The 18011-nt window shown below is 32.9% G+C and overlaps 1 protein-coding gene across 1 annotated transcript in view; it reads right to left on the bottom strand.

Annotated features, from left to right (window-relative positions):
• The window catches only part of LOC146530777 (uncharacterized), a 63901-nt gene extending 46178 nt beyond the window's left edge, over nucleotides 1-17723 (bottom strand). The window contains exon 1 of the mRNA XM_085199606.1: nucleotides 17583-17723. Coding sequence (XP_085055732.1) covers nucleotides 17583-17629 — 47 coding nt within the window. The 5' untranslated portion in view covers nucleotides 17630-17723. The remainder of the gene's footprint in view (nucleotides 1-17582) is intronic.
• Nucleotides 17724-18011: the final 288 nt, after the last annotated feature.

Raw genomic sequence — 18011 nt, forward strand, 5'->3', positions numbered from 1 at the left:
AACTAAGGAGTATTTAATGAGCATTCTAATACCTCAAAATTGTATAATACCTGTATTGATTTAGTAAACTACCGCTAAATCGAAATGTACCGATGAATACATCGACACCTAATTTCAGTATTGCACGTAACAGAAATGTATTAGTTTATTAGATAGCATAACTAAAACTCTATAGAGTGTAATAATTAAAATGTACCTTATATATAACGGCAAATGGTTTAAAATTGAGCAGCAATATAAATATAAGTCAATAATGATTTAGATGAATTGCAAAATTAGAATTTTAATTATGTATAAGATATTTTAAATTGAAAAAAATTTTCAAAGCATAATGTTAAATACGTAGCGTCCTACTTATTATGTAATTAGATAGTTGATTCGGACGACAGTGTTTTGTCTCTTTCTTATTTAATTTATATTATACGTGGGTGAGAGAGACAGAGGATGCTTAGCAGCCATTTAAGTTAAACACAGGTTATGGGAAGGGGCGATGTTGGCTTGTTACATTGGGTGCAATTGAAATGATATAGAGTTACGGGTCAAACTGGTTACACGTTCGATTTTTTTTTACTAGCTCGAGCTTACTGCTTCTATACGAAGAGTAGGAGAGAGAACCTAGTGTTAAAACTTTCCGTTTTCACGCCACTTTGTGTAAGGAAAGAGAGTTAAACATAAGTAATAACAATAATAAAATATTAATTTGAATATTAATATTTGTTATTAAAGGACCTGAGCGTTCGCATTATTTATTGTAGTCAAAGTTTAGCTATGTGTGTTAATAGCAAATAATGAGATCAAGGACAACTTACTCGTTTACGTATTAATTTCAAGGAAAACTGTTGTAGTACCTGGAAAAGAAAATGAATCATTTTAATACAATAAAATAGTATATACGAAAATAATTATAAATATTTCAATTAATCAGCTTCACGCTTATTCCCGCTTTGCAGGTAAAGCAGGGAGAAGCTAGTGTTACGACACTCCCCCACTTTTCACTGAATTTTTCGAATAACTGAATTCAATGCCATACAGTAAATTAGAAAGATTTAATATAAGTATTTCCTCGAGTGGGATTCGAACCCACAGCCAATGTGTTTGCAACCAAACCTTTCTCCCACGTGGCGCTGTGATCACCTCAAATCCTTTTCAATATACAAATATTTCATTATTGATTATTTATATTACCTAAATATAAATAATCTTTATCAAATTTATCATTAAAATTGCAGACTGTTATCTTTTACTATTGCTAAAATGTATTTTCTTTATCAAATCTATTAGAAAAAACAATGGACAAGTCGTTGTGAATTATTAATTTTTCTGTTTATAGCGTGATTAAAAAATAATCAATGGGCGATTATGACGTTATTAATAATATCGAACCATCGAATTCTAAAGGCATGTGTTGATTGGCAGAGCTCAACTCACGTAGAAGTGCAAGTTTTAAATAGTTCATTTCCTCGAGTGGGAATCGAACCCGCCACCTGTCGCCCACGATTGTTCCTCTACGCCACGACTGGCCCCAATTCTAAATAATCATATAAGTTTAAGTTTTAATCGTTTTCAGTTAATAAGAGCTATTGCATACTGTAATTGACTTACAGATAAACAGACAAGGTCGTAGCGCTACACATACGGCCGTTTATAGTATAGTATAGATACTACATATGTATCGTATTTAAAATAATAATGACTATCATAGTATGAGGCCACTCGTGGCGTATGGGCAAAAGTATGTGAATATCAACGAGATTGGTTATAAATTCGATTTCCAGTTGAGGAAATTATATATTTAATACTTCCATTTCTTCTCTCTGGCGTCGAGGTGATGTTCACCATCAACACGCAATGCTATGCTAGGCTACTTCTGCCTACACTGCTGTTTGTTACTATCAAATTTTGGAAGAAATTACTGATATTCTAAGTAATGTTAGATAGAGCTATTACACCATGAAGTGGAGAATGAAGTGACTTCTTCATCAATCATTAACACTTCCTACCAGAACTTTAAAGGATACAGAATTAAAAAAAGAAAGTCATTTATTTAGACAAATTAAAATAGTAGAATAATTTATATATGTAGTGGATATTATATAAACAAGTCTTCTAGAGATAAAACAAAACAAGATCCCTAGCGATGGTTTAACGAATATGTTTACTTTGTAGTACATACTAGCTATTAGTATTAACTATTAATGAAACGACGTATTCAAATGTCAATTAAGATGTATAGCTTTAACACTCTTGAAATAAAAAATTCTTATAAATACGTATCAGTTATATAAACATACGTTTTTTGTATTTTTTTCTCTCGCTGTTCTCTACATATATTAGCAGGAATGAACCTCGTGCTAAGATAATGTGTTCTGCTGTCTGCCTGATTATGGGACATTGTATGTTAAGTCACGGAGCTCAACGCCGCAGTTAGTCTTATCAGAGCGGGTAGAAGAAAATAATTAATTACCCCATGGATAGAACCCACAATGATCACGCTTACAGCCAGATGCTGTTCCACTGCCATATAAAAGTCTCATTTTTTTAACTTTTATATTTGAAAATATATCTAAGTAAGTTTTTATATCTTATTTTATACAAAGTTTTCTAAAGAAAGACATAATTCTATAAACAGCCAGGGAAACCTTACTCTGGTCGCTAAGACACGATTCATAATCCATTTGAGTATAGCGTATCTATGAGATACTAAATGAAACTGGTAATTTACAAAACACAATCTTAATCAGTAAAAAAGAAACAAAAATACAGCATATATATAATATAGCAATACCACATAGCAGGAAAGGCAGAGGGAACTTAGGAAGCTAATGGTAACGCACTCCTTTCCTCTTTCAGACACTTCCGTTAACCACTTTCCGCCGAATTCTTGAGGCATTGCGTGTTAAATCGAGTGATTTGACACCACGCTTTGCCTTATATACGTACCAAAGCGAGTGGAAAACAAACCCACGACCATCGCCTTTAAAGTCACACGCTTGTCCACTTGTGCCACGACGGTTTCAAATTATACATAGAAAAATTAAAAGTATAGAATTTTGTTTATTTTTTTATTTAGCTTCCGTGTAATATGTTAATTAAGTAAAAACCACACGACTGATTTATCCCAAATATTTTCATATGTTAATTGATGCCGAACTTATTTAGCTATATTTTTAATTTTAAAATGGACACACGATGGACCCTACATTCTTTATACGCCTACAATCATTTAGAAAACATCTTCATGACCAAATGTAAAGTCATATTAAATAGGACATCATATTTCATTGAAGGTACTATGAGGCCATTCATGGCGCAAGGGCACAAGCGTGTGCTGTAACGCGACAGGTTATGGGTTCAAATCTATATACCAGAATGAGTTTTAAATTGCTGTTAGAAAAACCCTTCTCTACTTCAAATCCAAACCTCAGCTTCACGCTGTTTCCGGCACATAGTAGGATAGGCAGAGGGAACCTAGTGTTAAAACACTCCGTCTCCCACTAACCTTAACTTATCTGATCAATTTCACTATCCTCAAAAATATTTATTAAGACAACCCGGTGTATTACGTGTTCTGAAGGCACGAAACCGAACCAATAGAAGCGCATGTTCCAAGTCTTATCTTGAATAAATAATGATATTTGAGTCGTCGTTCGCAACCTCTACATACAAGGCAGTGCTTCCCAAAGTTTACTACCAACCTTATGCGTATTATAATAAGGAGTATATTGCATTGAATAGTTTTTTTGTGGCCATTTTACAAGAGACGTCGCGATGAAGCGATTACTACCGTAAACAATACTGTTATTGTAGATTAACTTTAAGTATTAAAAGTGTTTATTTTGTGTAATGAGTGCGAGAAACAGATGTTTTGAGAATTTTGTTAAAGATATAGAAAAAAAATAATAATTTTTTCTGTTTTTTTTATGGTGCGGACAGTACTTTGTTTCTTTATTTCTACCATTTCAAAAATATTTATAATAGAATCCTTTTTTTCTAAGAAGCAAATATTTACACTATTTTATGTATTATAATTTTAATTATATTATAAGTTACACTTAATATTTTTCTTAATATACTTAAAATAAATGAGATACAACTGTTTGTGGCGTTCGTGTCCTCTTATCAGAAAGTAATTATAAAACCAGATCTAAATGTCACGCGAATTCAGGGCCACACCTTAACTACTGCCTCTCAGTTCTGATCAACTCTAGTTGTATTTAAAATTGAGTGGTACTTTGACATTAAATGTCTGATAAAAACCATGTAGGTATAACTTATACATACAAATGTATATAATTGTAATTTATACAAATATGAGGTCAATCCTGGTGCAGTGGACAAAGTGTGATATAAAAGCGACAGCATGTGGGTTCGATTGCCGCTAGAGGAAATTAAATGTTTAATTTTTCCATTTTCTTCACACTGGTGTTGGCAAAGCTTGGAATTCCACCACTCAACACGCAATGACTCCAGAATTCAGCGGAAAGAAGGAACAAAGATTTTAACATTAGGTTCCCTCTGCCTACTCTGTTGTTACAATGTGACTAAGGTAACAAAAAAAAGTAAAGTATTTGTTAGGTTAAAGGCACTGATCTCAGGAATTGGGAACTACTGTGTCATGTGTCATAACACAGTTCTCACTTATTTAGCTACGCGGGCGAAGCCACAACTAAAGGCTAGTATATATAAAAATAACATATTCATATAAAAAACTACTGAAAACAAGATAGTTAAACATTTTTTATTTGCCTAACAATTCTCAACTAGTTTTGCTCTACATAATACTTTGCACAGTAATAAATCTGGTGTCATATGAATTTAGAAATTCCTCCTAAGTAGATTACTTGTGATCTATGGCTTTCATCATGCTAAAGCGAAGCGAAGCGAAGCAAAGAAAAGCCGAAAAACTGGAGCGAAGTGGAAGTAAAATTTGATAAATAAATAAGTAGGTATGTAGTTTGTAGAGAGTGGCGCGGCCTCGTGACGTCACGGAGGTCGCGGCGCTTCCTACCGCGAGTAGCGGACCGCCGACACAAAAAATAGACCTTTAAATTACTTGAAATGTGTTTTCGTACTATTATGCTATATTTTATATATTTTTTCGTTTATTAGTAGGAAAAGGGAACCTAATGTTTAAACTCGCCGTTCCCCATTATCCGTCGAATTCTGAGGCTTTGCGTGTTGAGTGACGTGACTTAACCATACCAAAGAAATGAAAATACTAAATATTTGATTTCCTTTTGAGGAATCGAATCTATAACCTGTGGCGTTTAAAGCCATGCTTAGTACATCTGCGTCCTGACTGTCCTAATATTTTATATTAAAAATAAATTAACTATAATAACCATTTATTTGTTTTCACTATAACAAACATAATCGAAGCGAACCTAACGGTGAAACGTAGCGTTTATAAGAACGTACTCGTACTCGTATATCTATAAGAACTCTACAATTGTAATAATATGTATGTGACATACATTTGCAACTGTATCGGGCAAGGTTATGTATGAATTCTAGAGTTTCACTGCTATTTAGATATTGTTAGTATACTAGTACTTTATTTATATACGTTTATTGAGGAAAGTTATATATTCAATATATTTATTTATTAAAGTTAAAATATAATAATGTTTTCTAAATAAAATTTGTAAAACCAGCAGAAGTGTGAAACTGTAAAGCGACATTTGTGGGTTCGATTCCCATTGGGGGGAATGATTGAATTTATCAATATTTCCATTTCTTCGCTTCGTTACCAATCAAGAGTTCACTCACTCATCACGTCAGAAATTGAGTAACAGAGAGTGTTAGCACTAGGTTCCCTCTGCTTATCTTACTTTACGCCATTTTTTTTATAAATGCATCTTGTACAGCGGAACAGCCTAAAAATTGTGGAATTTCCTGTCATACTTGATCATAAACAGACCGTGACTAATGCTTCTAAGGTCGAATTGAATGTTCTTTTCTTACAGTATTTGTACCTGCGACCTACCCTAGCTATATACAAGATAGTCGTTATACAAAATTTATTTTTATTCCGTATATTTAATTATTCCACCCGGATGTAGATTGCCTTACTTTAAATTATTTACTATTTTATATACAAAAGAATAAATAATCATCGTCATACCTATTTGGCGTCCATTATAAAGTGCTAAATTAAATTGCAGACGTAGGATAACATAACGGCACTGCCAATGAACTGTTAGCGATTCGTTTCAATCTCAAAATTCAATTTAACTCGTGGAACAACGGCACAGAAGTGTGTCTGTTAACGCGACTGGTAGTGGGTTCGAATCCCAGTCGAGGAAATGAAATATTTGTTAAAATTTATATTTTCATTTATTGGCTCTGATTGGCGTTGATCATATCGTCACCCAACACGCAATCTTACCGAATTCAATGTAAAATGGAAACTGAAGTGTTAAGACTAGGTTCCCCCTAAGCTGATTTTTCCAATTTAATTTAACAAAAAGGCATTTCCACAATGAATTATAGTAACGTTCTCGTACAAAGATCGCTGAAACATCGATTCCACAAATTTTCGACCTGGCATCAATTTAATTTTTGTTCTGTGAATAAAAACCGCATTGAACAATATATTTTTTTCTGTTTTATTAATTGATAGCCAAGCGGTTGGATATTGACGTCGGATTGCTTTCATTTGGAGAAAGATTCATTTGGTCTGGTCTTATCGCTTTTGTTTTGTTATGAAACAATTCGCAATATTCAAATAAATCTATCAATATTCGTATATTTCTAAAAATAAGAGCAAATGATGCTATGCTCAAGGACACATTTCCTGTAGCCACACGCACGGCCACTCTTGCAACGGGAACCTGGGAACCTATTTCCATCAAGACACTTCTGTTCTCCACTTTCCGCCGAATTCTGGAGGCAGAGCTCATTGTTATGAATCCGACTATCTTTATTTAATGTCAACTATGTAACTTTCTAGAAATATAGTTGTTGACATTAAAGTTACATTTAATGTAACTTTAATGTCAACAACTATATTTCTAGAAAAATTAAAAAACACTATGTACTTCAATAATTACCTATTAAAAAGTAATTCGAGAAGCAAAGCAAAGTTTTGTTATTGCTCGCGATCGTATCGAACAAGGTCGTCGAGAGGAAACGTAGACCGCTCTAAAAGTCATTTTCGCATACATTGAATGTATATAATTCAAATATTTTAACTCGATAGTGTCAAACCATCAATGGTTAGCATCAGATGAAATATGTTCGTATGAAGTATAGAAATATTGCTACGTAGGTCACCACTAGAAATAGAAATCTAAAAGTCATTTTAGTATACATTGCTTGTATATAACTAAAATATATCAACCCCATAGTGTTAAGCCATCAATGTATAGTGTTTGATGAGAAATGTTCGAATAAATGACGACCGCAGTATTGTTACGTAGGTCTGTATTGGGAATAGAAATCGTTTTAGTGATGTCGTCACAACTCAGCGATTGTCAACATTCGCTTCATTCGCTCAATGAATGTAGTAAAACGTAATAATAACGTACGAATTTACGAAGTACTGTAAATGAAAACTATATTACATTTATAATTTTAGATGGGTGTGTCTGTAAACGTGACAGGTAGTAGGTTCGATTCCCATTCGGGGAAATTAAAAAATATATTATCCTTTTAGTGTCAAGGCAAAGTGTGACTTTGAGTTCGGCAACTCAACACGCAATGCCAATCGACGGCGAGTGCGGAACAGACTGTCTTAACACTAGGCTCCCTCTCCCTATTCTGCCATATACAGGATAGAGCGTGAAAGTGATGTTTTATTATAATACAATAAATTTAAACAGTAAATAATACTATGAAAGCGTTATACCATAACCGCCATGTTTACAAGGTTTTAAATATAGAGCACTGTACGCGACGGCCCGCCTTTAATATTATGAAGTTACGTATCGCTTGCCCACGCGTAATCTCATTTGCAGCTGATTGCTCTAACTCTGACAAATAACTACAGCTATTTATTCTATCAAATTGTTAATTTTAAGAGGACTAAGTAGTTTTCATCTCTCTCTCTCTCTCTGTCTCGCTCTATACGTTACGTTACGTTACGTTTAAAGATAAATGAAAAAATGTAATATCAGTTATTAAATCCTCAAAATTGTTTGTTTTTAACCAAACAAATAAACAAAAACATCATAAAGCCAAGTTTTCAGTCATAAAAGCGTACCATATTGAAAGACAAAGCGATACGATAAAGTAATTAAAAATGTAACGAACGCGAGACCCATCAAGAGACCGGTCGGCCTAAATTGTCTTATTTCAACTAGTAGCGGCATCTAGTGTGTAGATATGTAACTTTAGTACTATGTGCTCCACCTATTTGGCCCAATATACCAATATGTTTGCTTCCAATACACCAATGTTAGCGTTTCGACGAAATTAAACCTACTTACTATATGTATATATATAACAGAGACACGTTAGCTTCGAGTAATTACAATAATTATGGCTCTTGCCTTTCAAAGAAAACCGGCAAATAACTAATGAGATATTGTCAGAAATTCCCTTTTTTATATAGAATATAGTATAATCTATATAACAACAAAAGAAAGATGTAGTTATAATTTTATTAAAATGAGTTCAGTCATTTTTACATTCAACAAACAGCTTGTTTCGTGTGAATGTAGAGTGGGCTGTAGTCTCGATCCGGTTGACCCGAGAGTGAAGCTAGTGTCAAATCTACCGATTCGTTGGCCAACAAGTCGACGGACAGTTTGTAAAAAGTTTCCGCTTTATAACAGCGTTGGAGTACGGTTTGGGGAAATAAAACGATATTATTGTGAGCGCAAAGAGACAAGGCGTCGTTAAATTACACTTTTGTATTTTAAAATTTAATTATTGATTTATTTTCATATTAAATATGTATCAGCTTCACGCTGTATCCCGCAGAGGGAATCAGTGCTAAGACACTCTGTTCCCCACTGTCTGCCGAAAGCTGGAGTCATTGCGTGTTAAGTGGCAGAACTCAACGTCGCACTTTGCCTCGACACCAGAGCGAAGAAATGGAAATATAAACGTAAATAAATATTTCACTTCCTCTAGTCGCGAGGAAATGAGAAGAATTTCATTTCCTCGAGTGGGAATCGAATCCACAATCTATCACGCTTACAGTCCCACGCTCGATCAAATTATCTATCTTTATATTTATCAATAAATGGCCTCCCGCATGATGCAGAGATGTAGGGGAGACAGGGGTTGGAACTAATGATTCACCCCGCACTTTTTGGACAATATGGCGTTTAGTTACTAAGCTGGGGAAACGAAGATGTTTTAAATAACCATTTTCTCTAAAATTGAACCCATAACCACCACGAGAACCGTGAACATGTCCACACTGAGCTATGATAGCGTCGATTTGATAATTATTACATATAACATTAAAAGTAATATGGACGCAGAGGGACGATGTTTGACTGTAAGCGTGACAGTTGTAAACTCCGCACTTGGGGCTAAGAACTATTTTCTTTTCACCCGGTCTTTTAGACAAGGTGCGGCGTTAAGTTCCACCACTTGTTGTGAAGGGTTTGGCGAATTTTAGCACTAGATTTTTCTGCTTTAACAAAGTAACAGACAAAACATTAACTGAAGTGATCAAATATAATGTTTAAGTTGTACATTCGATAGACGCTATCCTCTGTCTGACTTGAATTCATGAATACGAATTATCTTAGTCTTGTAATGTAGATCTGTTGTTTTATCGCTTTCGAGTATTATTTGCGCCATTTTTTTAGCGTCTATATTAGGGTAGGGAAGGCAGAGGGAACCTGGGAACCTAGTTTAGAGACACTCCGTTGTCATGAGGATTCTTCCGTTTCCCAGTTTCCGTCAAATTCTGGAGGCACTGCGGATCTCAGGCGGAGAAATTTAGCTCACGATTTTGTTTAAAATATCTTTTTTGTTTCTATCGTTATTATACAATTATATTATTTAGTACTAAGATTGTTATTCTTTGTTTATCATCGCCTTAGTTCCTATTTATAATTCTATTACGTTTGTCTAATTAATAAAATGTAAATAAAATGCATATATGTACACACATTTCTGTTTCATTCCAGTTTGCATATAATTTTGATCTTCATATAAAAAAATCGAGAAGTTTAAGATTTACGAAAAATCACTTTCGATTAAATTATTTATACAAGTATTGAAATTGAAATAAAATAATAAATAAATTGTTACATTTAAAGAAAAGAAATAAACCTTTTTTTCTTGTATTAATATGTTTATTTCACGTAAAAATATAATGCAGTAAGTAATACACAATCAGTTACTGATAGTTCAACATACAATCAATGTCATATTTATCAGTTATTGGCCTTTCCGTAGCCTTATCTATATAAAAACAAATTATTAATTACTTTTTTCTTTAGCTTCACGCCGTATCCCGCCTTTAACAGGATAGACAGAGGGAAACTAGAGTTACGACATTCCGTTCCCGACTTTACGTCAAATGAGGCATTGTGTGTTGAATGGCGTAATTTAACGCCGCGCTTTGAAATTTTACCAAAGTGAATAAATAAAAATATTTATATATGACATATTTATATATCCATTTATAATCAAACACTCTCACATTGCCTACTGATAGCGTACACCACATATAATATATTAAAATAATAAATATTTCCACGAATTTTTACCTACAATCAGTGACATCCCAACTGGGCCTCTACGACCTCTATACTATTTTTCGTCTATAAAATTGATATAACTTCATAAAACTTTAATTATAACAACTGTTTGTTTAATTCCTACTAGAGGCTAGTCGTGGCGCAGGGGTTCAAAGTGACTGTAAACGTGACAGGTTGCGAGTTCAATTCCCATTTGAGGAAATTTAATATTATTTTTTTTCATTTCTTTACTCTGGTGTCGAAGCAAAGTTTCAAGAATTCGATGGAAAATGAGAAACGGAATATCTTAATGTTAGGTTCCCTTTGCCTACCCTACTGTTCACTGTGCATACAGTGTAACAAAAATAATATTGTTTTATTTAACTTTTATTTTAGATTCTAATTGTTTTTTTTTTCAATTTTTATTTCATTTCTTTGCCATAACAAAACCTCGTTAGAGTTAAAAATAATAAAAATGTGATAATTGTAAATGTTCCGCTCCTTATCATTAGCAAGACCAGAACCGACTCATTTGATCGTATTGCCTATTAACGTATATTTGGTAATAAATTGTTAGAAACGTGTGTAGGAAAACTAAAACCTAACTAAAAAAAGTATAATTTCTAATTATTTTAATATATATTGTAGATAGCGTTGTCTTGTGGCACAAGGGTGTGACTGTTAACGCGACGGTAGTAGGTTCGATTCTGACTTGAGAATTTAATGAGTAATACTTTCAATTTCCCCGCAGAGTTCCTTACTCTGGTAACAGGGTAAAGCGTGACATTGAATTTCAGCAGTCATCACGCCATGACTCTAAATCAAAAATCGTCCGAATAAAAAGAGAACGGAGTGTCCCTAACACTAGGTTCCAAGGTTCCTACACTGCTATGTGCGAGATACAACTTGAAGCTAAAAGAAAACTAGATTATGCAATATACCAAACATCTTATACGTCGATAAGAATATTCACTTGGAAATAAGAGACTTATTTAAACTTCTTGTCACAAATGCAACCTAAACTTCTAACTCTATTGTTAGTTTTGAGCATTGTGCTGCTTACAAACTACATGCTTTGTTTTAGTAGGTAATGCTAGGACTAAATATATTTTACTTAAAAAAAAAATAACTCTATAAATCCAAAAGAGAATAATTACTTCTAAACAAATAAAACTATATTTAAACAGAATCATAATTGGAATGCATAAAAAAATAGAGAGAGAGAAAAAACAAAGGGCTAAATACACACATAACAGGATATGCAAATGGAACCTGGGAACCTTGTGTTAAAACACTCGTTTTTGCATTAAGATACTTTCATTTCAAACTTTTCCCAAAATTTTGAGACAAAAGGGATCAAACCCGCAACCGCCGCGTACTGCGCTACGACGGCCTTTTTTATTTTATTTACTTATAAATAAAAAAATAAATACTAATATTAGTAGTATTTAATAAAAAATACAAATAGAAAATTTCTATTCCACTCAAATACATAAATAACATTGTAACCTAATAGAGGAACGGTATCAACTCTATAACAGCGACGCAGCTACTCGCGACGCGAATATAATACTACGAGAAAATAAGACCTGCTTTCACTTTGTATGTTCTAACTAAAGTTGTATTAATTAGTATTTCTTTATTTTAGTTTTGATTTGTAAAGGAAATTTTATTTTTTTATGGGGTAGTTGGGGTTCGATTCTCCTCCGGAAATGTATTTAAAATTCCTTTTGGCTAGACGAGGTGCGATATTAAGGTCTGTCATGCGAGACCCAATCTAAAAATATAATAATTTATGCATCAGAGGGGTTGTACGACTGTATTTTTATAATTTTGTATAAAATAATTCTACGGATTCTATATTATTATCAGTTATTTTGAAATATTAAAGCGAATATATTTAGCAGAAAGTGGGTAACTAAAGTAGTTTAATAAGAACAGAGTGTCTAAACACTAGGTTCCCAGGTTCCCTCTACCTATTCTGCTATGTATGTAATACAGTATGAAGCTAATATTAGCGTTTGCAATTTTTTGTGACTGACTAATGACATCTTTCTTTTCCCATTTTCCTTTTAACTGTATTAAATACCTTTGTATGAGATTTCGTGCTCTCTACAAAAGATTTCAATATTTGAACGAATATTAATTAATTTTTTAAATCAGAGCCAAAAATCTTACAAAACAATAATGAAATGAAGCAAAATGATAGTAAATATCAACAAAAATAGTTTTGTACTGTAACTAAGGGAAGCTCCTAGTACTATTAATAAAGCTGACAACACACCGGTCTTTACCGAGTTGATTTGTACTCACTATACCAACTTATAAGGACAGATCGAAAACAACTCTTATGCCTTCTTAATATAGACTAGATTGTGGTTGAAAAATGTAAAAAATGTATAGAAAAGTTAAAATATTAGACTATTTAAATAACAAGAGCGCTATACTTAAATGAATTAAAAGAAGCTTTTACATATTATTTATTATCTGTATATGTAAATTAATAGACAAAAGTCGCTTTGTTTTGTTTTTCTTGTGAATGACGTTTGACAAAGTTGGTTCTTGTCTGTCTGTACGTTGTTCATCAATCAGTAGTAAAGATTTGGTAATATTACATGTTAAAGATTTCTTTTGTATATTCAAAATTATTCAAACTTTAACTGGACCGTAAAAAACATAGCAATTATCAATTTAATAAAGTACGACAAGAACTTGAAAGGACAAAAAAAAAATTCAGTAGTAATAGGAGACAGAGAGAACTTTATTGTTAAGATCATCCAATCTCCACTTTCCATCCGAATTCGACACATGTGTTGTGGCGAATCTTAACGCTGCTCTCTGTCTGACAATGACAATAAGTCAAATGCTTGCGAACCCTCTAGCTTCAACAACTAAGGAAAATAATATTATTATATTAATATTTCATAGATGTAGGATTATAATTATTGAGTATAATTAATTTAATATCTTATAGTGGCATAATGTAAATTTCCAACTAAGGTACCTAAGGTAAAACACTGCATTTATTGCATTCAGACTTGATGATTTCCCTCAAACGATCAACGTCTGTTTACTTGTCCTTTCACTTAATTTACATTATAGATAAGCACACCTACTTGTGGGATTCGAAGCTACTGCATTTATATATTACTTTTAGTAATAATTCGAGCAATAATTATTGCAAGTAATAAATTGAGCAATTTTTGAACAAAAAGTTAATAAATATTTTATAATATTACAGGACGTAGGATTCTGTTTGTTAGTCCTTCCACCCACTTCAACATTTTTATTTACCAAAAAGTAGGGTTGAAAAATTAAATAGACACCTTTATACGGAAATATCAATCCAAAGCTGAAGTTAAGAAAAAGTGGCTATTTTGTTACTAAATTGCTTTTTGTTCTTATTTAAAAGAGGCCAATCTGTTTATTTATTAAAAAAAACTACGCGGTGCATGGACACAAGCATGCGACGGTACACGCGATAGGTAGTTGGTTCGATCCCCACTCTCCCACAGGCAATGCCTTTAGAATCCGGAAAGTAGGGAACAGAAGAGTCTTATTTGGAAAGGAATGTCTTAACACTAGGTTTCCAGGTTCCCTCTGCCTAAAACAAACCTTTTATGATATTTTCCGTCAATAAATACCTATATTTAAGTTTATTTAAACCATGTTAGACACGGGCAGCCAGCAATTCTTATAATTAAATACATTTCTATGATTCACATTTGAATCTTTACTTTTCTTTTGTTAGTATGAAGTATCGCAATATTTTTGCCCTACTTTGATTAAGTTCCTTTGTCTTATTTCGAAACAATTTCCATTATACATATATTTGGCAATATTTATAATTTTTCTTATGTATATCAATTTAAAATTCCAACGACAAATTTAGAAATATCTTTTATAGAATAATAAAAATAAAACTAAATGAAATAATTAATTATAAATAACTAAATAATAGACTAGGCCATGCGTATATTTCTTTTTCAAAAACTAAAGAATAGTATGTGGATTCATAATATGGATTTCAGTGAGATGCCTGCACCCTATTTTGCGAGACGCTCCCCGCCCTTATTAGAGTACAGTACACTGTACAAGACAAAACCAATCATAATATTATACACGTAAGGTTCAAAATATGTTACAGGGCGAAATTTCATTCGTTTCTCTATAATACAGCCAAATATGATCGAAACTGTTATGATAATAAAAGTCTTAAGGTATATTTAGGTTAAACGAAGAAATAACAAAGCTATGTTATTTAGTATTTAAAGCGTAACTACAATTATAATTTGATATTAGACAAATAATAAGATTAGTAGGTAAATTCTGAAAATAACCAAAACTATCTCAAGAAAAAGATTTTATTTAATATGAACCAGAAAGCAGTTTTTTGGCCTTTGTGGCACTGTGGAACAAGGTTCGACTCTAAAAGCTTTGTCTGTGGGTTCTATCCCCACTCAGAGAAATAAATTATTTGCTTTGCGTATACGTTAGGAAAGAGGAAGACAGAGTATCATGGCACTAAATTCTCTCTGCCACTACGCCTTCTCGGTCTCTACATTATGGAATAATATTTAAATGTACGAGAAAATAGTAAAAAACAATATAACATCGATTATACAGCATTGACAGTAACAGTATTACCATCGAAACTAACATACGAACCGCGTCACTGTCTATTTATAGCTCGCTGTTCAATTTCGAACATCTTAAATTGGTATTTTAAACTATTTGATTATTTAACGGAGAGTTGCCATTTTGAAAACGATATCAAAATATATTTACTTGAAAATTGGGTGTAATCAGTATATTTAATGAGACCACCGTAGCACAGTGGAGATGGTAATGGGTACGATTCCCAATGGGAAGAATGAATTATGTTTATTTTCATCGCTCTAGTAAGACAAGTACAGTGTTTAGTTCCGCTACCCAACACGCCATGTCTCGAATCTTCCGGAAGCGTAGAGCGGCATATCCTAATTTAATTTACTCGAGTGGGTATCGAATCCACGACCTGGCTCATTTATCTACTATTAATATCTAATATTTAATTATTTAGAATAACTGAACAAATATTATATATCGTTGTTTATTTATATCATTTAAAGAACTGTATATCTGTATCTAGAACAGATATAAGAAGATATACGTTAAACATCAAGTTAATGTATTACATCTTATATTTCACGCCAGGCCGTTAGGACCAACTACGCTAATGCGGGCGAAACCGCAGATTCTATGTAGTTATAGAGAAAACATTGTATTACTAATATTGTTAATGTTTCACGATAAAACACTTTTATTTAATACAATAAAAAAATATTATATTTATATGATATTAATTATATCATAGCGGCGTTAAGTTCCGCCACTCAAGTTCCGGAAAGTAGGGAACGGAATATTGATTATATTATATACTTAATTCAATTTAAGCAATGTTTCGTAACTTTTTAATTAAAATTTCGTATATAAAAATAAGATTTTACGCTAAGAATTCTGGATTCTTTTATAAGCTTTTGAATAAGTAATAATAATCATATATCACACGGAGATTGAATGCGCGTTCTTCAACGGAATAAACTAAACTGTCCGGAAACTAAAGGAATGTAAGTTATTTACAAAAACATGTAAATAAATTTAAAAAAATCTTCAAATAATAAATTTACGCAAAATAATTATTTTTAGTTAAAAATATTATAATAATAATGTTTTTTAATTAAATAATAATTGATCTATCAGACGCAAGCCAATGACCATAAATGGGCAATAAGAATCACTATGACGTATACATTTAAGGATAAATATTTTATCCTTGTTCTGTGAAAGCGACGAGCGACGTCACTCAGCAACGAACAAGTGAGTCTAATTTAAAATTATTATTAAAGGTTCCCATTATTACTTCAAACCTTTTGGTTATTATACTTATTATTACTAGTTAGCTATGACGTGTACCGAGATTGATAATTGATGAGAAAGGAAGTAGCCAAGAAAAAAACAACTATATTGTCATGGGACTTTTACAGTTGGATAGCGCAGACTTCCGGTAACACGTATACAGTATGCTCTGTAAAGTTAGAGGACAGTCGGGTAACGCCACGGGCTATAACTAGTATAATATCGAAGTTTTTTTCAGATTTAATTCGTGCAAGATTGTGTATTAATTGCAAGGGAAAGTTTCGTATCTAACACTAATTTCTTTGTCCGCACCATCGCATACCAATCGGTTACGTCATGGGCGTCACGAATACTCCCCCCCACTCCCGGCCCCCTCTCGCCCCTCCCTCTCCCCCCAGCCCCATGTTATCAATCATTCCTACTCATTATTAAAACACTTTTCTTATTTTATTAAACCCTTATATTATCAGGCCTGATGATTGAATAAGAGTCCTATGTTCGTTTTGAATACAATAATATGTTTTTTAGATATATGCAATAAAGTTCATTTTCGTTTAAATTTAAAATTGTCGTTTGAAACTATTCATAATTTACATAATAATAAAAGTTGAAGACGATTGTATATTCAAACCATCACGTACGTCTTTATTGTGTTATGTCAACTTATTTTTAATCATGTTCCAGTATATGATTTAATAGAAAAAAGTTATAAATCTAAATACTTCATTAATTTTAAATTACTACTAAAAACCGCTTGACGCTTAAAGTAATCATATTTATTTTCTCATAATACTAATTATTACAATAATTATAAATAAACATCTGTGTTGACGCTATCAAGTACCAGATGCCTTTCCAAAACCTGTTCCAGCATATTTTTTTATCCTCCATCCATATTTACTAATTACTCATTTAGGAGTCAAACCTCTACTCTACGAGTCAAAGTAGAGTATAAAAGTTACCTCAAATTTACTAATTACTCATTTACGAGTCACCGCATATATCTCTACCGGAGTCAAAGTAGAGTATAAAAGTTACCTGCTAATTAAACAAAGAGGTCGGTCTGTGACAATACACACAAACATGCACTAGCACATGGATATGATATGGGCAGCGGGATACGAGTCAGTGCTCAGCAGCGGGACGCGGCCGTCGCACGTCAGCCCGCGGGCGGCTATCGACAAAGACTGTTTTGCTGGCCTGGTGTACACTGTACAGTACTCTCAACGAAAATTGGCCCGCTATAGTTATATTTTCTGAACGTTTTCGCTTTGTTTAAAAAGAACCAAATTATTAGAAGCACGAAAAATCATAAAATCAAATTTGCGTTATTATTTATAACTGTAAAAACAATTTTATGTTGGCCACGACTCGTCGGCAGTAGTATACACTGTACTGGCACGAGCGGGCGAACAGCTGATGTAGCGCACACCTGTACATTATCAGCCAGTAGTCGCAGCCAGTACG

The sequence above is a fragment of the Heliconius melpomene genome, chromosome 16 (assembly GCF_056956725.1).
Source record: "Heliconius melpomene rosina isolate 202511_hmr_F chromosome 16, ASM5695672v1, whole genome shotgun sequence".
In the NCBI taxonomy this organism is placed as follows: Eukaryota; Metazoa; Arthropoda; class Insecta; order Lepidoptera; family Nymphalidae; genus Heliconius; species Heliconius melpomene.